This window comes from Dipodomys ordii, unplaced genomic scaffold (genome assembly GCF_000151885.1).
Source record: "Dipodomys ordii isolate 6190 unplaced genomic scaffold, Dord_2.0 Scaffold42, whole genome shotgun sequence".
NCBI lineage: Eukaryota > Metazoa > Chordata > Mammalia > Rodentia > Heteromyidae > Dipodomys > Dipodomys ordii.
This window is the reverse complement of record NW_012267258.1, coordinates 5291602-5318578: the sequence shown is the minus strand read 5'-3', so window position 1 is coordinate 5318578 and position 26977 is coordinate 5291602. Positions and strand designations below refer to the sequence as shown.

The following is a 26977-nucleotide window of genomic DNA, read 5'->3' as shown; positions in this document are numbered from 1 at the left end:
GAAATCCTGGGCTCACTTAACAGTTACCAACAACTGTTTTTTGATCACTTCTCTTTGACTCTGTCTGCCAATTAGAAGGTAACGACTACTGCCGACTCTGCTAGCACTCTTCTGGCCTGGGTTGCGTCTTTATGCTTACAGAGATGACAGCAGATGTATGAACTTTTTTGGAATTAGACCCAGTCTTGGTATGGCTGACAGCAAAATGTAAGATGCAAGAACAAAGTGAAGATTCCCTTGCTTCAAATCAGTTTTTGTTTTTTTTTGTGGTTTGTTTTTGTTTTAACTAGTATTCATCTGGAGAATAATGGGATTTTTATTTATACGTTCACATTGCATAGATCTATTTTAAGCTGTTGTGCATTGCTTAGTGGGTATTGTGTGTATATCAGTAATACTGAGTGTGATTAGAAGAAAATATCACATCATTTTTACTCAAATTGTTTCACAAGTTGTTTTCACTTAAATAGTTCAGTGTTGAGTACGTAATAGAAAAGTTGATTTTATCCTTTTCTTGTTTCATCTTGATATTGGTTTTTGTCTCCCCTCCCCTTCCTGCCCCCCCCCCACTTCCCTTGGAGTCTATGAAAACTCTAAATAATTATAATAGACCAAGACAAGTGAGAGGAAAACTCCATTGTTATGGAGTTGTTTCATTAACGTTTATTTTGTCTTCTTTGTCTTATGTATTATATATGATGATTGTATTCAATAATGATGGCTCAATAACAATGAGTGAATACTAATGTTATCTACAATTAAGACTATACTAGTGACTTTGTACTAAAACATTTTCTCATTTAGTCCTCACAACAGTCCTACTGGTAAAAACCATCATTACTGCTTCAGAGATGAAAACTAAAAATACTAAATAACTCACCCAAGGTTACCAAATAATAAGAGATGCCACCAGGAATGAGCCCTGAGTATATATGAAATGATGTCTGATGAGCTCAACGAATTGTTGCTTTTCATTTCTATTTACAAGAAATTCTAAAAGCCCGTTATTATATTGCATTTTGATGATTTGACCTACTGCATATAGAATATTAGTACTGCTAGTTGTTTCAGGACATCGGCTTGATGTCCTGAAACTCTTGACACATTAGTCATATACAGGTAATTTAGGCCATTAAAAATATAGTTTCTAATCTAAAAAATGAGCATCAAACTAAGTATTATCATCAGACAATGTAGATTACTTAAAACAGCTGCATTCTGTGTCCTGGGGTATGGTTCAATGGTAGAGCATGCCTAGTACCTGAATTTTAGCCCTATCATCACCACAGACAAAAGAGGAAATACATTTTTTTCCTTTAAAAAAAGAGGAAGAAACCGATGTGCTTCTAAAATTAATGTTTTGCATAAAAATTTAAAACTGTTTTGTTTTTTTTTTAAAGGCATGTAGCATGTGCGGTAACTGCAAAAAGTGACCATTAAAGACCAGGATTTATTCTTTTTCAGTGGTTCAGTGCTGGGACGGAACCCAGGACTTCATATGTACTAGGCATGTGCTCTCCACTGAGCCACATCTCCAAAGCCATCAAAACCCGGGATTCTTGTGTCTGGCACTTACCACAGTGCCCATGACATAATTAGCCCTTTATTAATGATGCCAGAATATTTTAAAGGTTAGACTGTTGGATCTTCCTTATATACTCTACAAGTTACACTTTACACGTTGGCTTAATACTGTTCATTATTTGAATTGGTAGCCTAGAGGGATCCAAAATAGACACGTTCAAATTGATTTGTCAGATGTATGGCATCTCTCATTCTCAGGAAGCAGCCACACTTGAAGATGCTCAGGGCTGGTATACTGTACTAGAACACAAGGAAGCATTAACAAAAACTAAATGGCCAGCCTTCCTAGTACCATTATTACTTCATTCATATTAATTTTGTTCTTCTTAACGTTATTAGTCAACTGTATTTCACTATAGAAAAAAATAACATTTGAAGACAGTCTAAAGTAAGTTATATAACTAGATTTTGCTGGGCTGGGAATGTGGCTTAACAGTAGAGTGCTTGCCTAGCATACATGAAACCCTGGCTTCAATTCCTTAGTACCACATAAACAGAAAAAGCCAGAAGTGGTGCTGTGGGTCAAGTGGAAGAGTACTAGCCTTGAACACAGAGAGGCTCAAGGACAGCACCCAGGCTATGAGTTCAAGCTCCAGGACTGGCCCCAAAAAAAGGATTTAGCTGGGCATTTTATACCAATAAAAAAGTTGGGTCTACTTCAAGGCAAATGTGTTTGTTGCTGTTTAAGTCTGCTATATATGCTAGGTCAAGTGCAATATAGGGTATAATTTCTATAGTCCTTTCCTTCTACTTTTTATGAATTAATACCTATGAATTAATACCTATTTGAGGGGAAAAACAAAAACCTGCCTAGATTAACATATTAAAAATAAAAATGAATGGAAAATGAAAGAGATTCACAAGTGTTTTTTCAGCATTATGCAAAACAAGTTGGACATATCTGTATTTAGTAATCCTATATCTAATGACCTGTTTAAATTCTTTTTTTTTTCTTTTTTTTTGCGGGGGGGGGGGTCCGGTCGTGGGGCCTGAACTCTGGGCCTGGGCACTGTCCCTCAGCTCTTCAGCTCAAGGCTACTGCTCTACCACTTGAGCCACAGCACCACTGGCACCACTTCCAGCTTTTTTCTTATGTGGTGCTGAGGAATCGAACCCAGGGCCTCGAGCATGCAAGGCAAGTGCTCTACCACTGAGCCACCTTCCCAGCCCCAACCTGTTTAAATTCTTGTATTTAATACTCAGAGTATTTTATATAGTTTTGCCTCAGTTCCATGTTTTCAGTTGGTCTGAATGATTATTTATTCATTTGTTTTTATTTTTATTTTTGGTGCTAGTACTGGGGCTTGAACTACTTTGTATTCTCAATTGGCATTTTAGCTCTGGCCCCGTACCATTTGCACTATATATCTGCTGCTGGCTTTTTGTAGGTAATTGGAGATAATCCCTTAAGGAGTTGACTGCGCAGGCTGGCTTAGAACCATGATCTTCAGCTCAGCCAACTGAGTTGCTAGGATAATAGGTGTGACTTGCCAGTGCCCAGCCCCCTGAATCACTTTCTTGATTTGGCTTTGTGTAACATTCAATATTAGGTGTTGGGCTTTTTTTTGTTTTTTTTTTTTTTTTTTTGTGGTTGTTTTGGTGCCAGTCCTGAGCCTTGAATCCAGGTCCTGGACGCTGTCCCTGAGCTTTTTTGCTCAAGGCTAACGTTCTACCAGTTGAGCTACAGCTACACTTCTGTCTTTTTTGTGATTAATTGGAGATGAGAGTTTCAAGGGCTTTCCTGCCCACAGTGGCTTTAAACTGAACTCCTCAGATCTCAGCCTCTTGAGTAGCTAGGATCACAGGTATGAGCCACCAGCACCCAACAATATTGATACCTTTGATCTCTTTCTTTCTTCAGTAAGCAGACTGTAGTTGTAGTTGCAAAGGGGCATTATTTAGTCACAGGCTATAGGAAACTTTGTCAGAAACCACAAGAATAGAATTTTAATGTTTTAAGACTCTATTGCTAAGATTTATACATCACAAGCACATTATCATAACTAAGAAAGACATTACCACTAAACATACCTATTTGTATTTCTTTGGATTTTTACAAAATAGGGTAAATGTATTTTTGTTATCTAGATTTGTACTCAGTAAGAGGAAAAACCTTGGTAGAGATTGAATATCCCTTATCCAAAATACTGGCAACCAAAAGTGGTTTAGAAGTTAAACTTCTTTCCAAATTTGGAATATTTGCATAATATAATGAGATGTTGAGTACAAGGTTTATATTTAAGTACAAAATTCACTTCTAATATAGCCTACAGGTAATATATAATTTGTTAATCATTTTTTTTTGCATAGGAACAACTTTACAGTATAGAAACTTGCGCTTGTGGAATTAGGTTGGCACTCAAAAAATTTTCAGGTTTTGAACCAATTTAATTTTTAGATTTTTGGATTAGGGGTGTTCAGCCCATAGTTTAAGGAAGTAAAAGAAAGCAGGGGTACTAGTAGCTCATGCCTATAGTCTTAGCTACTCCTCAGGAGGCTGCGATGTAAGTATTGGGGTTTGCAGCTACCCCAGCAGTAAGGTTTGTGAGACTCTTAACCAATTAACCACCAAAAAGCCAGAAATAGAGGTTTGGCTCAAATGGTGAGTGAAAATGTCAAGGGAGAATGTGAGGTGTTGAGTTCACCTCCCAGTACTGGCACGTTATAGGCTGAGGCCTGGTTCAAGTAAGTGATAAAGCGCCAGTCGTGAATGAGCACACCAACAGAGTGTGACCCTTTAGTTCAAGCCCTAGTATTGATACATACATACATACACATACACACACATATATATCTATATATATGGAAGGAGCGAATAAAATGGGGAAATGGTAGAGCTATCAGTCTTAGGTACTATCTAATGCATAAACCTCATGTCTAAAAATTGACGTTCCCACATTCACAAGTTTTTCCCCACCCCTCAGTAATGTCTGTACATTTAGATTAAGTGTAATCTCTGGTTTTGATTTTTGTTTTTTTCTGTTGATACTGGGGCTTGAAATCCAGGCCTCAGGTTATTGCTGGCTTTCTGCCAACTTGAGCCATGCCTCCACTTCCAGCTTTTTGCTAGTTAATTGGAGGAAAGTTTCTTGAAGATATGTCTGCCTACATTGGATTCTAGCCACGGCCCTCAGATCTCCGCCTTGTGCGTAGCTAGGCTTGTGGGTCTGAGCCACAGGCAAGTAGCTCATCTCTTTTTCTTGAGTCAGGGTCTCACTGAGCAGTCTGAGGTAGCCTTGCACCCTCAGTCTCTCTCAGCCTTCTGAGAGCTAGCATTACAGCTATGGCCTACTATACCTGATTTGCAAGTGTGATCCCTTTTATGTCACCTGTAGAACTAGGTTTACACCTAGTTCCCTACAGTGTTTTGAAAATCTCTCTCACGTGTCCTTTCAAATGCCCTTTTCCCATAGGTCAGCGTGGCTGTAGGTATCACACCTGCCTCGTTCACCAGCCTCTCCCCTTTGCCTGGCTCCACTCTCGCTTTTGAACTGTAGCTAAAATTGAACAGGGTATCTCATTATTGCTTTGAATTTCTTTTCGCAAGACTAGATTATGACTGTAATTTTCTAACACATTGTATTTTTAAATTTTAGTCTTATTCCTGTTTTTAAAGTTTAATATTAGTGAGGTTTTAAGAGATCAATTCAGAGCATTATCTGTAGCATCTAGCATGTTAGGCATAGTTCAGTCTTGAGAAGATGACAAAAGAAATCAAGATGATAAATTATCCTAAAAGGGCTGGGAAGTTGGCTCAGTGGTAGAGCGCTTGCCTTGCATGCTTGAGGCCCTGAGTTCGATTCCTCAGCACCACATAAGCAAAAGGAAAAAAGCCCGAAGTGGTGCTGTGGCTCAAGTGGTGGAGCGCTAGCCTTGAGCTGAAGAGCTGAGGGACAGCGCCCAGGCCCAGAGTTCAGCCCCATGACTGGACCCCCCCCAAAAAAAAATTATCCTAAAAAATTTATAAGATTATAAGGGGTGTTAACAAATAGCAGTATTTTTTCTAAAACATAAGGTATAACCTATGCTAGCATTTTTAGTTGATTTTTAATTGCAGAAAAAGCCAGGATTCTTTCCTATCCATTTTATATATCTGTTCATCCACTGAAGTTGTGCCTTCTCCATCTTGATTTTAAAAAACTTGTAATTTGAAAAATATTTAACTCTTAGTAAAGCAGAGCTGTGATACAAAATTCTAGCTGATTCTCGAGCAGTACAGTACTTGTGAAGCCCCAAGTGCAAGCTCCAGTACTACCAAAACAAAACAAAAAAGAAGTCTAATTTAGAAGCAGAGGACTGCCACACCAATGAAATACTTCATTTAACTGGTAGTAGTGGAGAGAACCAACAGTTTTATTCAGAGGAATTTGATAACTATGACAAGTGTATTCTTCAATTAAAATGCAGGTGTATTTGTAGCTTCTTGCTCATTTTAAAAGACAACTACTTAAAAACACAACTGGAGAACACTGATCAAGTTTTGTTTTTGTTGTTTTAGCTTATGTTACTTATACAGAGAGGGATTGAATTATAGTATTATATATAGCCTTATATATGTCTGGTCTTTTAGTCTCACATTCTCAACAGCTTTAACTTAATGCTTGCCCCCCCTTTCCCAATGTTACCTTATAAATGAACAAACATATCTCCTGTTTTCCCAAAGTTTTAATTTAAACAGTTCCTGAAACTAATGTGTTATTTCTTTGTGAGACAATATTATATTTTTCCTTGGAACTACTTCAAAGTATGCTACTTTTGAAAGTTGTTCTAACCTATGTTGTATGTATTAGGGATATTCAGAGAGAATGGGATAAGATATGGAAAAAATATTGTGGCGTGGGCCAGTCTTGGTGCAGTCTGTATTCACAGCTCCTACTTGGGAGGTTGAGGCATGAGGATTTCAAGTTCATGGCCCACATAGTCTAATCCTGCCCATCCCCCCCAAAAGAAAGAAAAGGTTGAAAACCATGCGTAAGTTATGTTTAAAAGACTTTGGCCTACAATTAGAATCCATTTACTAGTATTATCCATCAAAGGTATAATTAAGATGAGCGTGGTAGTACAGCTCTAGGGAGACAGGGCAGGAAGGTCTTCAATTGTGGATAGCCTGAGCTATATGGTGAGTCTAAGGCCAGGCTAGACCTGCATAGCAAGAGCCTGTCTCAAGGAAAATCAAAGGCTCAAGGTAGCTTGTGCTAAAGAGCTCGTCTGTTATGCGTAAGGCCACAAGTTTGAACCCAGCACTGCCTAAAAATAAGATTGTTAGACAGTTTACTGCAAATTACTTGATATGATATTCTACTTGTGGTTGTAACAGTTTTTGTGGGGGGAAGGGGACTCATGTGTGTTGGTACCAGAGCTTGAACTGGGAGTTTTAACTTCTCGATCTACTTTCTTGTTCATAGTTGGCACTGTACCATTTGAGCCACTCCTTCACACCTGGCTAATTGGAGATGTAATCTGACAGAGTTTTCTGTCTGACCTGGCTTTAAACCACAATCCCCACGTCTCAGCTTCCTGAGTAGCTAAGATTACAGGCGCAAGCCACTGGTGCCAGGTTTGATTGTAGCTGTCAATTTAATCATCTGGAATTTTATGCAAATATTGCGCCATGTTACAGAAGGCGTGCCAAGGACAGGACAGTCACATGTCCTTGATAATGGTCACAATAATATATAATCTTGCTCCTGTGGTTCCATATTAACTAGAGACTCATATTTAAATATTTTGAAGAAAATTGACTTAAAACTGCAAAATGTAAATTTCCTGTTTGGATTGCAAAGCTCTTCTATCCAGCTTAAGACTGTGTATGAAATACTGCTGTCAGCGTCGTGTCACACACTCGGTCTTTGTGCTTTTCCTCAGAACACTCCTCTGCCACCTTCACCAGCTGTGCAAGTGCAGGGCCCGCCTAGCAGTTCCCAGCCGTCTCCACTCAGTGTGTCCAGTCAACATGCAGAGCCAATGAGAAAACCCGGCCAGAACTTCATGTGTCTGTGGCAGTCTTGTAAAAAGTAAATGGCAGTTTTATTTGATATGCAAATGTATTCTTTGGTTGAGAATGCTTTCATCTTTAAATTTGTCATAATGTATAGTTTCATGAAAATTTCCCTTGATATCACTAACTTAGCAAAAATGTGTTTTGTGATCTAATGGTACTTTTAGCTAGGAATTTTATAGTAATGGTAGTAACATCGTCATTGCTTAATGGTTGGTTGATTAATTATGTGTTTGGCTGTGAAAAAGAGATGGATTTTTAAAAGTAACTTGAACTTACTGGCAGGCGGAGAATTTTTGTATAGTAGAAGTTTGGAAGGAATCATCTGTTAGGGAATGAATGACTTGTCTTAAATTTAAGTGGGAGATATTTACTCAAGGAAAATTGTGGAAAGAGCCATTCTAGCTCAGTTTACTAACTCTGAGACTGTGACTTTTATCTCAGTAGAACATATTCTTCATGTCTTCATGGATATCAAACATTCCATTTCAATTATTCATGTTTTATCATAGACAATTATATTCCATGATAAAATTCATGAATAGATTTGTGATTAGCCTAAGGATTTGTGTAGCTTAAGGATTACTAATAGTATACAAAACTTCTTCAGCACAGTGGTTTATCAAACTTTAAATCTCAACTCAGTCATGGAGTCATGAAATCATTTTAGTGTGACGTAACCAGTGGATTATGTTTCTAAAAAAGGAGAATAAATTACAGAAAGAGAGAAAATATAGATACAGATACAGTTAGTAAGGGTAAGAATTGGTTCTAATCATATGTGCATATAAAACATATATGTATATCTATTTGGTCATAATATATAATCTATGTCTCATTATTTCCTCATTCATTTTGCAAATTAACTCTCCATTTCTTTCCTTCTTATCTAGTTACTTATTTATCTTTTCAAATTTTGTATGTGTGAGGTGCTAGAGAAAGAATTCATGAGCTTGTACTTGTTAAGGAAGTACTCCATCCCTGAGCTACACCCTTTTAGCCCTTCTTTCCTGGTGTCCTTTTAGTGTATGTTGTAAATTAATCTGAAACTTCCTTATGGGTGTCCTTTTCTTTCTTTTATTCTTTTTCTCTGTTTTCTTCTCTTTCTCTCTCTCTCTCTCTCTCCCTCTCGCTCTCCCTCCCTCCCTTCTTCCCTTCCTTCCCTTTCCTTTTGAACTCAAGACCTCAGGCTCTCAAGGCATGCCCCTACCATTTTATTTTTTCAGATAGCATCCCATTTTTCTTGCCCAAGCCAGCATGAACTTCAATACTTCAATACTTTACTCAATACTCTTGGTTCATATCTCTGTACCCAGTTTTTATTGCTTAAGGTGGGATCTTATTAAAACGTTCTTCTGAGGCAGGCCGTGGACTGCAGTCTTTCTGATCCCTACCTTTCAGCTTGCTAGGATTATGAGCATGATACACTACCCTGGGTACTGGTGTCAAATATCCTTTTTCCATTTGTTTTGAGGTTTTATTTTCCAGTGGTAAATAGTAAGTAGCTGGCCAGTGTAGTTAGTCTACAGAAGCTCTCTATTTAAAAACCTTAAACTGCTTTAGAATAGGAGGTATAACTGTTATAGATGGAGTTGGTTTTTTGTTTTTTGTTTTTTCTAGTCTTAGGGCTTGAACTCCAGGCCCAGGCGCTGACCCTGAGCTTCTTTTGCTCAAGGCGAGTGCTCTACCACTTGAGCCGTGGCTCCACTTTTGGCTTTTTTGTTTGTGTGGAACTGAGGAATTGAACCCGGGGCTTCATGTATGCTAGGTGAGCACTCTGCCACTAAGCCATGTTCCCAGCCCTTTAGATGGAGTTCTAATAGTGTGTAGAGAAAAAAAAATAAAACAGGTAGTAACCTAGTTGTGCACCTGATTACTAGGACCATGTCCTAGTAATGATGTACTTGGTCTTTTTAAGTAAGATTGAATAAGGCTTCTTAGAATTTCTCATTTTTCCAAGCCATAGTTTTTAAGTAGTACCTTGCTAATAGATTAAGTCAGATTCTGCAAATATTTATTAAGCAGACTATCAAGACCCCATGTGCTAAGAGCTCCAAATTCAGAGATAAATCCCAGCCCACAGTGCGAATGATCATATCCCTGCATGCTCTTAAGTTCATGGAATTAAAAGCAACGTGGGGGAATGTACTAAATCTGGATTGTAACAACACTTGCTACTACATAGTCTTGTAGTTACAGTTCTCCTTCTCTATTTAATATGGTTTCTTCTGAGTCACTTGTTGTTACATATGAGCAACTTGGTGTTTTCTATTCTAAATGTATAAATCTGAAACATAGGGACCGCACCCTTTAAATATTCCCCACCATACCACATTTGAATGCCCACTATTCCCTTCATTCAGTATTACAGATTCTTCCAATGTCCAATCTTTGCATTTTCCAGTGACCATTTGTTCATTTAGACATTGGGAATTCAAGATTCAAACATTGCCTCTAGATGATTAAGTTATAAATCCCTCTGGATCTGTAGATTACATCTCCATCGATCTTAACTTTTCCTTCCTAAATTTTTGTTGGAAAAAACAGATAATTTAACCTTGTTCATCTGGAGTTTGCTTGATCAAATTCTGCTTTGATTTTTTTTTTTTTTTTCGGTTGTGGGGCTTGAACTCTGGGCCTGAGCACTGTCCCTCAGCTCTTCAGCTCAAAGTGAGCGCCCTACCACTTGAGCTATAGCGCCACTTCTGGTTTTCTGGTGGTTTATTGGATATAAGAGTTTCACAGACTTTCCTGCCTGGGCTGGCTTTGAACCGTGATCCTAAGAGCTCAGCCTCCTGAATAGCTAGGATTACAGGCGTGAGCCACCTGTGCCCAGCTTCTGCTTTGATTTTTATGAAGACCTCTTCCATCAAGAGATAGATACTACCTTGTCCCTTTCTGTCTTTCATTGAGGATCATTGCCTAGAACATAATTTCTTTAAGCACAAAAAGTATAAAAGGATCTCTTATTAATATTTGTGATTCTGACAAAATTCCTGGAGGAAAGGCAAAATAGATGCTTATTATTCCTCTCATTTGTCAGTGTTTGTAGTAATGAGTTGTTCACTGACTCTCTGAAGATAGTCATAAGGTGTGGCTTTTGTAGGTTTTATTTGTGGTATCATGAACTGATTTAAGATGAGAACATATCTGAGCTATTTTAACCCATTGCAAGAATCATACCCTTTGGGATATTCTAATTGTGCCATGTGGGGCTAGCAAAAGTCTTTTCAAGCCAATTTTCAAGTCTGTTTACATATGATCCTAACATATATATTTGACAGTTTTCTGTTACACAAGATGGTTTGTTAATTGTTTTCTTTTTCTATTTTAATTTTATTTTGTACTGTTCCCTGCCCCACAGCTGAAATCATCTTTTCCTAAGGACCTCTAGGGTTTTTTGTTTTGTTTTTGTTTGGGTTGTGTTTTTTGTGCCAGTCCTTGGGCTTGAACTCAGGGCCTGGGCACTGTCTCTGAATGGCTTTTGCTCAAGGCTAGCACTCTACCACTTGAGCCACAGCACCACCTCTAGCTTTTTCTGTTTATGTGGTACTGAGGAATCGAACCCAGGGCTTCATGCATGCAAGGCAACCACTCAACCACTGAGTCACATTCTAGTTGTCTTAGAACAGAATGGGCAGGAAGTAGTCCAGGTACGAGGGGTTGCTTCTAAGGTGAAGTATTAATCCATAATCCATTTTCTGTTGCTATCACCACAGAGTGGTGAATTAATAAAGAAATGTATGTCTTACTGTTTGGGACACTGGAAAGTCCAAAGCCAAGAGTTCACACCTAATGAGTCCCAAGACAGCCCAGGAAGCCAGAAGTAGAGCTATGGCTCAAATGTTATGGAACCAGCCTTGAGAAGGGGAAGGGAAGAGGAGAGAGAGAGAGAGGAAGAGAAATGAGAGGGGGGTGGTTAGAAGAAGAGAGAAGAGAGATCTGAGGATATGGTTTGAAGCCAGCCCAGACAGGAAAGTCTGTGAGACTCACGTCCAGTTAACCAATAGAAAACGGAAAGTGGAGCTGTGTCTTCAATGGTAGAGCACTAGACTTAAGCAGATAAGCTCAGGGGCAGTGCTCAGGCCTGCCTGGAGTTCAAGACCCAGGTCTGGTATCAAAAAGCTGCATTCTACCTTGTGAAATATTTAAATTTGAAAACTATCCTTCTAAAAAGATAGGTGTAGTTTTCAGTGTATATACCCCCCCCCAAACCTTTTTCAAATACAACTGTATTTTGGTTTTTTTTAATTTTAAACTTTGATATTCATTGATGGAGAGTGTATGCTTAAATTTTAATGTCAACAGATGGATCTCTCCTCATACTTTATACTGAGTACCAAGAATTCTTTTTTACCAATGTGAAAGGTTTTACAATATAAATATTTAATCTATGTTGGTAAATAGATCTGCTTATTCTTCTTTGACAGGATTTCTCTTGAATTATGAAGACATTTATTTCCATAAATATAATGTTCCTGTACTGTAATTTTGTTTAATAGTATATCATTTTAATGTAGAATCAGGGTTTGGTTTTGTTATTTGTTATTACAAATATAAGTAGCTGTAGTGAGCAATTTTGTCCAAATAGTTTCTACAAATATTTCAGTTCTAAAAGTCTAAATTAAAAGTTCTGGGTCAGGGCTGGGAAGTTGGCTCAGTGGTAGAGCGCTTGCCTTGCATGCCTGAGGCCCTGGGTTCGATTCCTCAGCACCACATAAGAAAAAGAAAAAAGCCGGAGATGGCGCTGTGGGTCAGGTGGTAGGGTGCTAGCCTTGAGCTGAAGAGCTGAGGGACAGTGCTCAGGCCCAGAGTTTAGGCCCCACAACCGGACCAAAAAAAAAAAAACAACCAAAAAAACAAATAAAAGTTCTGGGTCAAATAGCATACTTTTTGAAAAAAAAAATTAAATAAGTTGATAGACCGACACTGGTGGCTTACACCTGTAATTCTAGCTGCTCAGGAGGCTGAGATCCGAGGATCACGGTTCAAAGCCAGCCCAGGCAGAAAAGTCTTTATGAGACTTTTACCACCATTTAACCACTCAAAACCAGAAGTGGAGCTGTGGCTCAAAGTGGTAGAGTGCTAGTCTTGAGCAAAAGAGCTCAGGGACAGTGCCCAGGCCCCAAGTTCAAGCCCCACAACTGACAATACATACATACATACATACGTACATACATACATACATACATACACATAAATAAATTGAGAGAGTACTATCCAAAAATGTTAACATGAACTTCTAACAATAAAGTATGAAAACACTCGTTTTTCTAATAGCTAGTACTATAAATACTAGGGAAATGTTTGCCAGTCAATTCAAAAAGGACCTTTTCAATTTTTATTTTTAGCAATCATTTTTTAAAATGGACTTTTTAGAGTAGTTTTTGGTTGATAGCAAAATTTAGTAGAAAGTACAGAGTTCTATAGCTAGATAATAGATATTCTCAAATGTACAATATTCTGCACTTACTAACATCTGTATTATGAACCTAGGAATTGGGTCTTATTTTGTCCTTATTTTTTGTGCCAGTCCTACGCCTTGAACTCAGGGCCTGGGTGTTGTCTGAGCTTTTTTGCTCAAGATTAGCACTCTTCCATTTGTGCTACAGCTTCACTTTTGGCTTTTGGGTGGTAATTGCAGAAAGGAGTCTCATGGACTTTCCTGCCTAAGTTGGCTTTGAACTGCTATCTTCAGATCTCAGTCTCCTGAGTAACTAGGATTATAGGCATGTGCCACCTGGTTAGAAATTTTCTTTTTATTTACAAATTTGTACTTGTGTTCAGGAGATGATAAGATGTAAAATAAGATTTTTTCCACAAAACTTAGGCAAAGCTAAGTTTGAAGCAACTTTTATATGAGGTATTTTTTTCTTTTAAAAGACATTTAAGTAGGGGCTGGGAAGGTGGCTCAGCCGTAGAGTACTTGCCTCCCATGCGTGAGGCCTTGGGTTCAGTTCTTCAGCACCAATAAACAGAAAAGGCCGAAAGTGACACTGTGGCTCAAGTGGTAGAGTGCTAGCCTTGAGCTGAAGAGCTGAGGGACAGCGCCCAGCTCCCCCCCCCCCCAAAAAAAAAGACATTTCAGTAGGAAATTTCCCTAGGGAAGTTTTAGTTTCTCATAAAAGGAGGCAAGCTGACTAAAGAGGGACATCAGTTATCAGAGCTATTGTTTTGTATAATAAAGCTCCACATGTATTTATTTTATAGGAAGAAACAATTAAGAGAAATTTACAAACTTAAAATGTCCCAGGGATATTCAGATCTCAGCCTTCTGAGTAGATAAGACCATAGGCATGAGCCACCAGTGATGATCTGTTTTTAATAGTGTCTTTCATAATTCAGCATTTTCTTTTCTGATTAAATTTTATCTTAAATATATTGATCATTTCCTGAAAGAATTAATCTGAAGTGTTTGCCACTATAGAGATGTTTATTTGTAGATATGTTTATTTGATAGCCATAAAAAATTAACTCAAGATATCTCTACCATAAACTTTATGAAGGCATTTACTACACACATATTCATGTTACTAATTAGAAATTGAAGCCTCTTAAAGCATTCTTCGCTGTCTGGATTCTGGTTTTGCTTCTTGTTGCCCTGCTAATGAAGTTGAATAGTATTTGATATTAGTAGTCCTTACCCATTCAGACATTTGTGTTGCTAAGCCTGGTGAATAGGATGTGATGTTGGAGAAATGAGAGATGTATTTTCTTAAATAGAAGTGGAAAAATAAACATGGACTCAGCTAAGAATATAAATTGGCCAGAACATGCTGAATTTATGACGTCAGGCTGGATATGTTAAAGTAATTATATGTCATATAAAACTTAATAAATGCTTAAGCAATTTCTTAAAGTACACTTGAGTGTGGTATTTGTTTATGAGATAATGTTCTGTTGTATTTTTAAATATTTATCTTCAGGAGCTTCTCAGTCAACCTTCAGTAAAAGTAGGGAATTAGGTAGGAATGATAATAACCTTAAGGAAGTAACTAGAAGTCTTCAGTGTGGTTGAATAATTCAGCTTGGAAATAGAAGCTGAGAATTTTTGAAATATGACTTAAGTGAAATGAATTAGAGATTGGTTTGCCCTGTTTTACTTCATAAACCTTGCAAAGAGAAATATCACTGGAATCCAGACAGCATCGAATGCATTGAAAGACTTGAGAGGGCTGAGAATGTAGCATGGCGATCTGGCATTTGCTTGGCACACTCCACGCCCTGATTCCCAGCACCCCCGTGCATGCCACCCCTAAAGGTGTGGCAAATTTCTAAGTAGTAACTTCAACATTTGTATAGTCAATATCTCTTCAAGGCAAGCACTCTACCCCTTGAGCCACAGCACCACTTACAGTCAATAAATCTATGAAGTCTGTGTTAGAGATCTTTAAGGACTTGATTTGGGAAGCTAGACTATAAAATGGACATTGCATATTGAGGATTCTAAGTTTTATATTCTAACGGAACTGTCAACTTCTGTGTTTGCAGGTGGTTTCAGACACCTTCACAGGTTTTCTACCATGCAGCTACTGAACATGGAGGAAAAGACGTGTACCCAGGGCAGTGTCTTTGGGAAGGCTGTGAGCCTTTTCAGCGGCAGCGGTTTTCTTTTATTACACACTTACAGGTACCCTTCCTTACCATGATTTGCTTACTGCCTCTTCTGGTTGCCTTAAAGGTACTGATGTGTGTTCTTTTCCCCGGACTTTCTCCAAAAGGATAAACACTGTTCAAAGGATGCCCTGCTTGCGGGATTAAAACAAGATGAACCAGGACAAGCAGGAAATCAGAAATCTTCTACCAAGTAAGGAAAATGAGCTTACTTGCTCTTGTACATGAAAAGCAAGTAGACCAGGTCTGAGGGTGTTGCTCTGTGGTAAAGGGTTGGCCTCACGTGTGCAAGGCCTTGGATTCCATCCCACACAGGACCAAAAACATGGAAAAGGAAACTAGACAGAACTCAGAAACAGTGAAAGGCGGTGTCACATTTGGGGAAAATGCATAATCTGGATTCTGATAGGGCCATGTTCAGATGACTTCAGGAATGTGGTTTCTAGGGTACTTTGTAGCTTTAACAGTTTGATTTTACTTGTAGACAAGTTATTGGGATGGCAAGTAATCTGAAAAATTTTTGTAATGGAAGTGTTATATATGGTTTTGGGTGAGGGGTTTATTTTTGGTTTTTGTTTCTAGCCATTACCAGGATTTGAATTCAGAGCCTCACACTTGCTCTGTTTGTTAGCTCTACTAACTTGAGCCATGTCTCCAGTTCTGCCTTTTGCTAGTTATTTTGGAGGTGGAGTCTTACGGACTTTGCTGCCTGGGGTTGCTTCAAGCCATGACCCTCCAGACTCAGCCTCTTTAGAATACAGATGCCAGCCATTCGTACTCAGCTTGGTTCTTTGTTTTTTTGTTTTTGTTTAAGAGAATAAGCATGTGTTTCATAATGACAAAGAATTTCTTTCTATATCTGCATATATATACATATATAAATATCTACATCTGTTTATATTTAAACAAATGCATATATACTGGTTTACATTTAGATTGTTTTCATTTTATACTTTCTAATGTTCAGAATTGGTTTATTTATGTAAAAGAATATCAGAGCTTTCACTTTATACTTGTTGAAAGTCCATCTTTCACAGAGCATGCACAACACTGGCACAGAGATCTGGTTGGCTGGACAATCCCCAGGAGTTTGAATCTGTTCTATATAACACTACCTCTACTTCATAAAGAACAGTAGCACTAGATTGAAATTAGTAAATAAAGATGAAAACAAGTTATATAAGAAAATAATCATTTGTATGTAGTGTTTAACATAACTCACATTAGACTGTCTTCTACTGGATGATCTAGGCTAGTACATTCTTAGGAAATAATTTTTACTCCTAGGTGCTGTTTTAAAATAACTCGCAGCTCAAATTGTAAACTATTTTCCTCTTAATAAATACCTTCACATTATATTCAAAGGTAGGAACTCTGTATTTCTTTTTATTGCCTACTTTGGCTCAGCATAGTGACTAAAGCTAGCACATCTTGGCGCATCTGTTTGTTTTCAAGGCGGTAGGTTGAGCTGTGGCCGTGCATGCATGCTATCCCAGCATTCCAGAAGTTGAGGCAGGAGGATAGCCAGTTTGAAACCAGCCCAACCTATAGCGTGAGACCTTACCTCAAAACAGCAACAAATATTTGATAGATTGAAAAATAAAAGCCCCGAAACCTCATCTTGAGAGTAAGAGTCTTTTACCTAGGCTTGTAACTCAAAGTGTAAATCTTAACGTTTGAGCATAGCATCTTCTATTTACCATGTATCTCGAACTTGACAAGTGGCCCAGTGACTGCCGGGTCACTCTAGGAGCCTGTCTGCAGCATGGTGATAACACAGAGGTTTCTCTAATCACTTCAGGCCACCGGCTGTAGGGGGCGCAGGCTCCACCCCGAGGGCACAGAAGGCCATTGTGAACCATCCCAGTGCCGCCCTCATGGCTCTCAGGAGAGGATCTAGGAACCTTGTCTTTCGGGATTTCACAGTAAGTGTGCCTTGAGAGCTTCCTCTGGGGAGATGTGAGCCTTGTGTGATTTAGATCTTTATTCTTTTTTTTTGCATTCTTCTTTTAAGGATGAAAAAGAGGGACCAATAACTAAACACATCCGACTAACAGCTGCCTTAATACTAAAAAATATTGGTAAATACTCAGAATGTGGTCGCAGGTAAGTAGTCTGTTTTAAATTTGCTCCCAAAGTAAAATTATTTTTTATATTTTTTATTGTAAAGATACTGCACAGAGGGGTTACAGTTACATGAGTAAGCTAATGAGTCCATTTCCTATCCAGCATTGTTACCTCCTCCTTTGTTTTTCCCCTACCATCCCTTCCCTCCCCACAAAGTAAAATTATTTTACTTTTACATGTAAGTTAATAAAATTAGGCATCTTCTTCATTTACGTAACTGAGTTTTCTACTCAATTTTGTGAATATGATGACCAAAAGCTTATTCTGTGGTCAGGCCATCATAATATTCTAAAAGTGGGAAACAAAGTTAATTCAAATTTTAGCTGGTTTTATTAAGTTGCATTTCTTGCTGGCCATCAAAATGATAACAGAAGTACCTCTACTGAAGTGAAAACTTGTTTCATTAGAAAAAGAAACCAGTTAGCCATTTGAATCCTGTAGAATCATGATGAAATTCAGTTTGACAGTGATTTTAATGAAATTGTCCAAGTCATAGATGTTGCCAAGATTCTCTGTAATAGGCTAAACTTTTAATGTTACTTTCTCAAGCAAGAGAGTAACCCCAGGATTTCTTAATCCTCGAGAGAACACCTCTGGAACATCTGTGATGCCTCCTCAGCTTTGTCTCCTAACCGGGGACCTTTCCTGTCTCTTAGACAATGTCAGCTGATAGTCTTGGACTCCCTACCTAAGAAGCTGTTGTTTGGCTATTGTGAGCTTGTGGTGGTGGTGGTGGTGGTGGTGGTAGTCATGGGCCTTGAACTCTGGGCTGGGGCACTATTCCTGAGCTCTTTTGTTCAAGTCTAGCACCCTACCACTTTGAGCCACAGCTCCACTTCCGGTTTTCTTATGGTTAATTAGAGTAAAAGAGTCTCATGGCCTTTCCTGCCCTGGCTGGCTTTGAACCTCAGTCCTCAGATCTCAGCCTGCTGAGTAGTTAGGATTACAAGTGTGAGCCTCTAGCTCCCAGCTAACTTCTACATTCACTGTCTCTCCCAGTCTTTTTCTGTAGCTCACCTTTTAAGAATTCTTTCTGAGTATGCCTAAGTCTACCTTAGTTGTTCCTCTTACTTCTGTCTGACTATGTTTTGGGTCTTTTAGAATAATAGTATAAGTGCACTGAATATTCTTGTGAGTGTGTGTGTGAGTGTGTGTGTGTGTGTGTGTGCACGCACACGCCAATATTGGGGCTAGAAATGAGCATTGTGATCTCGTTTGACTTTTTCACTCAGGATTGGCACATTTCCACTTGAACTGTACCTCCACTTTTGGCTTTTTGTTGGTTAATTGGAGACAAGAGGCCTATGGACTTTTCTGCCCAGGGTTGTTTTGAACCAAGATCCTCAGATCTCAGCCTCCTGAGTAGCTAGGGTTACAGGTGTAAGCCACCAAGCACACAGCTATTGACAATCCTTAAAGATGAACAGGAATTTTTCAGTGCTAGAAAACAAACCCAAAACCTACACATGATAGGCCAGAAAAGGCCATAATGCCTGAGGTTCAGGGAAAAAAAAAAAAGGAATATCGAGGCTTGGTAACTATGTGGTAATCCTGTTGTTTTCCTCTTTCTTCCCTTGTGTTATTTCTTCTACTTTGCTCATTCTATCTCCCAGCTCACTCCTCCGTCTGCTCCTGACCAAGCACGGCCTTCCGTGTCACACCTTTACGCTGCTGTTCCACTGCCGCGCTCTTCTCTCTGCCTCAAGTTCTCTTTCTGTGTTCTCCACATATTCAGTATCTGTTATTTTTCAGATTCATCTCCTATGCAGAGCATTTCCTAGGCTATGTCTCCCTTCTCCTATGGTTTTGTGCTTTGTTTTACTTGTTCTTTATTTTCTTACTCTTTTTATTTTCTTTCTTTTCTTACTCTTTTACTTTTTTTCTTTATTTTACTTGTTCTCTATTTTTTTCTTTTTCTTTTCTTATTTATTTTAAATTGTGAAAATACCAGAGGGGTTACAATTCCATGGGCAAGGTAATGAGTACATTTCCTGTTCTTTATTTTCATACATGTCTGTCATATAAAATCTAATCTTATTGCTTCTCAGTAATTTTCATTTGAGTATTCTCTCTGCTGAACTGTGTACAGAGGCACCCTTACCACTTGACCACTAGCAAGCATGGTGCCCAGATGTATCACCCGTCATCTCTGTGCACACTTCACCCTTGCAAACTCAGCTCCAGAGTTTTGTCCTCCTGTCCTGGCATCTTCTCACTCCTCTGACCTGATTTGTGCTGTATATCCTGCGTCCCCTGTGGCACATGTTCCACCCCTTGTGGTGCGCTCTTTGAAGGGAACAAGCAGCTTGAAGGTCTCTTTTTATCAGTGGATTTGTGGTGCCCACAATGCTGTTTAGAATGTAATAATCACTACGTATTTGATTGATGGGCAGACAGGAAATGAAGGCTGACAAATTCACTTTATGCTAGAATTCTGATCTAGAATTCTGATCTATATTATATGAGAGCTCTCAAAATAACTTTGTAACTTTCCTAGGATCATTTCTTCCCACTCAAAGTGCACATCCTTGGGCTTCTAGAAAACATCTTATGTATGCAGTTCCAATAAATTATTGAACCAAAACTTTTCACTTTACATTTTTCTTTTTATATTTTATACTTTTATTTATAAAGGCTTAAGTCCTCCAAATGCCTTCTAGCATCTTCTGTTCCTATGATCTTAGAATAGAGGCATTATAAGGATTAAAACAATCCATTAGCTAGATGTGGTACACAAACACCCCATAATCCCAGCACTCATGAGCCAAGGCAGGAAGAGGATCACAGATTTGAGGGCAGAAGGCTCTGTGTTTAACAGAAAAAAGACTGGAAGAAGAAGACCCAGGAGCCTGGCATCTTCTAATAACTCTCTGCCTGTACTGTACTTGGGAGATGAAGATCAGTGGGACTGTGGTTTGAGGTAGGCCACCTCCCCCTGCCCACCCACCCCCTCCCACCCCCGCGCAGTCTAATCATGAGCTTCATGTGGTAGTGTAGCTTTGTCCTCTCTGCTACATGGGAGGAGGCTGGCAGTGGAGGATAGTGATGTAGGCCAGTCTAGGAAAAAAATGTAGACCCTATCTGAACAATGACTACAACAAGAAGTGCTGGAGGCGTGGCTCCGATTACTTATTTGACCCACGAACTCATCTTTGGGGATACACACACACACACACACACACACACACGAACTGAAAGTGAGGATAGACATATTTATATCCTAATAGTATTATTAATAGTAGCCAGCCATGTGGTGGAAACAAGTTAAAAGTGTCCATTAATAAATGGATAGAGCCAGGCACCACTGGCTCACGCCTGTAATCCTACCTACTCGGGAGGCCGAGATCGGAAGATCGCAGGTCAAACCTAGCCTGGGCAGGAAAGGCCATGAGACTCTTATCTCCAATTAACCACCAGAAAACCAGAAGTGGCATTGTGGCTCAAGTGGTAGAGCACTAGCCTTGAGCTGAGCTCAGGGACAGCACCCAGCCCCGTGACTGATAACAACAACAACAATAATAAGTGGATAGAGGAACAAAATGTAGGAGACACATATAATGGAGTATTACTCAGCCAGAAAAATTAAAATTCTGACTCTAAGTGAAATAAAAAGGTTAAATATTCCCCTTTTACAAATACCTACCAAGAGTTCAATGCCTACAGAACTTTCCCAGAGGCCTAGGGGAGCGAAAGAATGAGAATTTTTTGTTTAGTGAGTAGAAAACAGTCTTTTATGAGATGCTGCAAATGTTTGGAGATGGTTAGTGATTACGCATCCCCAGCAGGATGAATACACTTGATGCTACTGAACTGAATATTTTAAAATGATACTTTTTACATCATTCAGTAATTGGTATCAGGTTAAAAAAAACCACTGTGGAGGAATAAACTGGAATGCTTGGAATACAGACTTCATTGTTATACTACAATTACTTGATTCATGATTTCCTTTTTATCAACTGACTTCTATTACAAACAGGCTGCCTTTCAACACATTTCAGATTTTCAATTGATCACTTCAGTTGAGCACATTACTTTTACCTTGTGTTGTAGGAACTGTGTGCGCATGCACATGTACATTCATGCTTGAACTTAGGGCCTTGTATTGTCACTTGGCTTTTTTGCTCAAAGCTGGCAATCTACCACTTGAACCACAGCTCCACTTCGGGCTTATTTTGCTGGTTAATAGGAGATAAGAGTCTCACACAGTTTCCTGCCCCAGCTGACTTCACACCTTAACCTTACTCAAATCTCTCCTGAGTAACTAGAATTACGCGCAAGAGCCACAGGTGCCCAGCACCACCTTTGGGGGGAGGCTCTAGCAATCCAGTTTTTGTTCCTGTCTAATTTTATCTTAGTACTCATTGGTGCTCTCTTTAGGCCTCCCTCCTTCCCTCCTCTCCTGTCTCTTGTTAAGCACATTTCTATACTTAATTTCAATGAGGTCCACTTTTTTTTTCTAGTATTTCAAATGTCTGGTGGCTTAATCTTGAGCCAAGCCTGCAGGTCTCGGTTTTTGCTGGTTATAATTAGACAAGAGTCCCTCAGATTTGTCTGGTTGGGCTGGCTCCAAACCATAATCCTCAGATCACAGCCTTCTGAGTAGCTAATATTTGTTTGAGCCACCAGTGCTGAGCTAAGATCCATATTCTGTTTTACAGGGAAACAGCCAATCATGTAATGATTTAAACATAACTGATGATAGCACAGAAGGACTGAGAGCTTTCTGTGTAACTGAGCTTTTAATGCAAATGTTTTTATTTTTGAACTTTATTTTGATTGTGTTTACTTAGTATATTTTTGGGGCTTGGTCGAAACCACCTGCAATACATCTGTGAATAAGGCAGGCTCACTGTTACACATAGGTTTTATTTTTAGTTTGATCTTGGGGTTTTATCCTTGCTTGGCTGGTGCTCTACCACTTGAGCCACACCTTCAACCCAACTATTTGCTGGGTATTTTGAAGGTGGAGTCTCATGGAATTTTCTGCCTGGCTAGGCTTCAAACTTCATTCCTCTGGGATTCAGCCTCCAGAGTAGCTAGAATTAGCGTGAGCCATTCAACTGGCTTCACTGTTTTATGAAAAAGAAAACTAAAACCAAGTGGACAAGTGGAGAATGGCAGCTAATATACACTTCATTTCTGCCTAGGATGAAGAAAATATTCTATAAATGATTGTGAGGGTGGTTTTCACAGTCCTGTGAATATACCAAAACCCAATGAAATTGTATATTTTAAATGGGTGACTTCTATGTTAAATTGTATAAATGTCTCAATAAATGTTTAAATAGGTAACATTTTTAAAATCAAATAATACTAAAAAATTTATCACCAAATATATGTGTTCAGCCCCTCCTACATGCTTCAAGTGGGCAACTTTTACCCATCAAGCAGATTCTTCTGGTCTTTGCCTCTGTATCTCTCAACAACATGCCTCAGTTACCCCTCTCTCCTTTTCTCAGTGTGGGAATAGAATCCAGTCCTCACACATGCTAAACAAGCTATACCCCAGCCCAGCTCTTACTCTTTACTCTTGCTACTTTAGCTGGACACAGAATTCTCGTTTAAAAAAAATTATTTTTAGCTGGGTGCTGGTGGCTCACACCTGTAACCCTAGCTACTCAGGAGCTGAGATCAAAGCCACCCTGGCCAGGAAAGTCTGTGAGACTCTTATCTCCAGTAAACCACTAGACAACCAGAAGTGGTGCTGTGGCTCAAGCGGTAGAGCGCTGGCCTTGAGCCGAAGAGCTGAGGGACAGCGCCCAGGCCCAGAGTTCAAGCCCCACAACTGACCAAAAAAAATTAAAAAAAAAATCACTTACCTTTGAAAGGCACAGGGCTATTGCTCCATTTTCTTCTAGGATCTCGGTTTGCTTTTGAGAGAGTTAGTGACCCTCTTGGTCCCGTGTCTTCATGTGTAACCTAGTTTCCCCCTCTGGAAGCCAAGCCTCTACAGCCTTTTTATTTCTCATACTTTGAAGTTTTATACAGATTATTTTTTCCTTTAACTAATGCAGAAATCATACAAATTGCCAGGTGTTGGTGGTTCAGACCTGTAACCCTAGCTCTTCAGGAGGCTAAGACCCAAAGGATTGAGGTTCAAAGCCAGCCAGCCCTGAAAACTCTCTGAGATGTCATCTCCAATTAACCAGCAAAATGCTGAACTGGAGGTGGCTCAAATGGTGGAGCACCAGCCATGAGTGAAAAGGCTGAACAGTAGCTCTAGGTCCTGCATTTAAGCCCTGGTATTAGGACAAAGAGAAAAGATGATATTTCAATACATGTGCAATGTTTAAATTGGGCTACACATATCTACTACCATTTTCCTTCCTTTAAAATGAATAGATTGAGAATACTTTAAATTTAGAATTTACATTTAAAATTTTAAAAATAGGCAGTAGTCACCCTACTGTGCTGTAATGCTCTGGAGCTTCTAGCTCCTGTATAGTTAATATAATTAGCACTCGTTGACCCAATTCACCATCTACCCAGCCCTTTCCCTCCACTTTGGCCTCTGTGAAGCACAATTCTCTCAACTTCAGTGAAATCAGCTTTTTTTTTTTTTTCTTTTTTAAACTTGTTGCTATAAAGCTGATGTGCAGAGGGGTTATAGTCACCTAAGTCAGGCAGTGAGTACATTTCTTTTTGGACATTGTCACCCCTTCCCTCACTCTCTCCCAGTCTAGTGAGTACCCCTTCTGCATTTGTTCACCCTTGGTAACTTGTTTAGAACTATACAAATGAGTGAGATCATGCTGTATTTGTCTCTTCTGCACCTGGCTTATTTCAGGTAACATGCTGATCTCTGGCTCCATGAATGTCACCCACCACAAATGACAGGACTGTAATTTTTATTGCTTACTAGTACTCCATCATGCACATTTTTTCATATATCTGGTAGCCAATTTTTTACTGTCTCTCTTCTGAAAAATGTCTGTTCAGGTCTCTTGTCCATTTTGGTTTTTTTTTGTTTGTTTTTGAGTGTTTAGATTCCTAAAATCTCAATTTCTTTTTTTTTTTTTTTTTGGGTCCGGTCATGGGGCCTGGGCACTGTCCCTCAGCTCTTCAGCTCAAGGCTAGCGCTCTACCACTTGAGCCACAGTGCCACTTCCGGCTTTTTTCTTTTTGCTTATGTGGTGCTAAGGAATCAAACCCAGGGCCTCAGGCATGCAAGGCAAGCGCTCTACCACTGAGCCACCTTCCCAGCCCTAAAATCTCAATTTCTCGTCAGATGAATAGTTCACATATCCTTCCTTCATGTAATTTATCTTTGTACTATTTCTTTGGTAGTGCAGAAGCGTTCTAGTTTGTTGTGCTCCCATTTGTGGTTTTGGTTTTGTTTATTGTGCCTTTTGGGGTCTTGTCCAAAATGTCTTTGTCTCTCCACTGTCACGAAGCTGATCTCAGATACTTCTTTCCTAGTTTTTTTTTTTTTTTTGGTCGGTCATGGGGCCTGAGCTCTGGGCCTGGGTGCTGTCCCTCAGCTCTCCAGCTGTAGATTAGCACTCTACCACTTGAGCCTCAGCCCCCCTTCCAGCCTTTTCTGCTTATGTGGTGCTGAGGAATCGAACCCAGGGCCTCATGCATGCAAGGCAAGCACTCTACCACTGAGCCACCTTCCCAGGCCCCTTCTTTCCTAGTTCTTTCATAGGTTAAACCTTGTTACAGTAATTGATTCATTCTGAACTGATTTTTTTCTGAGTATTGACAGGCCCTGGTCTAGTTTCTTGCATCTGCAGTTTTCTACCACTACTTCCTAAGAAAACTTTCCCCCATGTGTGTTCTGAGCACCATTGTTCAAACAACTGCCTTTAGAGGCATTCTAGGGAGTCCTTTTTGTTTATGCACCAACACTGCTGAGTTAACTACTATAGTTGACTAGTGTAGGTTTGCTGAGTATTTTTTGGTATATTTTGGAGATGAATGTTTTATCATTTTCATTGAAGTTGATCATTTCCAGCCTAGATACATATCCATTTGTAACAGGATGCTTTCTTATATATATCTCCACCCTTGTACCTTTTTGTTTTCATCCATATAACTTGTATGAAAATTTCCTTGGCTTTATCATCAAGTCTATTGAATGAATTTTTTTTCCAGTCCTGGAGTTTGAACTCAGGGCCGGAGCTTGCTCAACTGGCATTCTGCCACTTGAGTCCAGCTTTTTGTTGGTTCCTTTGGAGAGTGTCTCACAGATTTTTCTGCCAAAGGTGGGAATTAGCCTGTGATTGTGTGGCTAGGATGATAGGCAAGGACCACTGTTGGCCACCTCTACTGAATTTACTTCAGTTATCTTGATAGTTTTAATTTGTATGAGTTTTCTTAGTTGCTATTGGAGATAGTGTGTTTTCATCTCTTTGAGAATTTGTTTGTGCCAGTAGTAGAGCTTGAACTCAACACTTTGAACTGTCATTTACTTCTACCACTTGAGCTATACTCCATCTTTGGCTTGTTGCTGGTTAATAGGAGTTAAGATTCTGTCTGAGATCTCAGCCTGAGTAACAGGGGTTACAGATGTGAGCCACATTGCTGGGCTTTCTGTGAGGACATTAATCCTGGTATTTTTCATTTCTTCTGCTCTGTGTATATAGTTGCTCCTTTCGCAAGTGTTTGAGAATTTGGGGTTTCAGTTTATATTTTGGGAATACAAAGCTGGTTGGATTCTGAGGCAGGAGAATCACAAGTTTGAAACCAGCCTGGGCCACAAAAAAGACCTGTCTCAAAAAAACAGGAGGGGAGGAGGAGGATATAAAGTATTTTTTAGCTAGTTGAAAGTTCTGGAGAGGTCCTTAACTGTCAGCTAATCCTATTTAATTCCATTTTCTAGGCTTATTTCTCACTTCCTGTACCCTGGTTTCTCCTAAGCCTTTCTTGTTTAGTTTCTCCAAGAAATAAATTTCCATTGTCTATTTTGGTAGGGAATAGAGGTAAACTTGAGTTTTCCCAGAAGGTAAATTGTATGCTAAATTGCTTTTTACTAATGTACCTTACAATTTATTTATATCTAGTTAATTAGTGAGAGCATCAAAGTGATAGTGTTATTTTTGTTGTAATCTCAAAATCAGAAAGGAGCATTTCAGTTAGAAATTGAAAATATCGCTGTGCACCAGTGGGTCACACCTGTCTAGGTACTCAGAAGGCTAAGATTTGAGGATCAAGATTGCAAGCCAGCCTAGGCAGACAAATCCCAAGAGACTGTTATATCCACCAGAAGTGGAGGTGTGGCTCAAATCATAGAGCACCAGCCTTGAACAGAAAACCTGAACCAGAGCTTAGGGCTTTGAGATCAAGTCCTGATATTAGCCCCTCTCCCCCCACCCTCCCCAAAAAAGAGTTCACTGATTGTAGGGGAAAGTGATGATTATACTTTGTAAGTTACCCTGTATTTTTATAAGTTGTATGTAAAATTTTAAATTGAACTTTTTATAACAAAATTTTCACCCCCCCAAAAGCCACAGAAAATGCATAATTCATTAAATTTTCAACTGTAATTCATAAAGAGTATACAAGACAGTGTGTAGAGTTCACAAAGTGAACTGCCTTTTCAAGCATTCAACTTAAAAATATCCCTCCACTGAAAACACAGGTCCTGCCAGTCCTTTGTCTCCTCCCCCCCCCCCCTTACCCCACACACACCTCGCCTTTGATACCACC

General features: G+C 39.3%; 1 protein-coding gene across 1 annotated transcript in view; it reads left to right on the top strand.

Moving 5' to 3' along the window:
• The window catches only part of Arid2 (AT rich interactive domain 2 (ARID, RFX-like)), a 160420-nt gene that overhangs the window by 130271 nt on the left and 3172 nt on the right, over nucleotides 1-26977 (top strand). The window contains exons 16-20 of the mRNA XM_013018715.1: nucleotides 7450-7598; nucleotides 15074-15212; nucleotides 15304-15389; nucleotides 16998-17121; nucleotides 17211-17302. Coding sequence (XP_012874169.1) covers nucleotides 7450-7598; nucleotides 15074-15212; nucleotides 15304-15389; nucleotides 16998-17121; nucleotides 17211-17302 — 590 coding nt within the window. The remainder of the gene's footprint in view (nucleotides 1-7449; nucleotides 7599-15073; nucleotides 15213-15303; nucleotides 15390-16997; nucleotides 17122-17210; nucleotides 17303-26977) is intronic.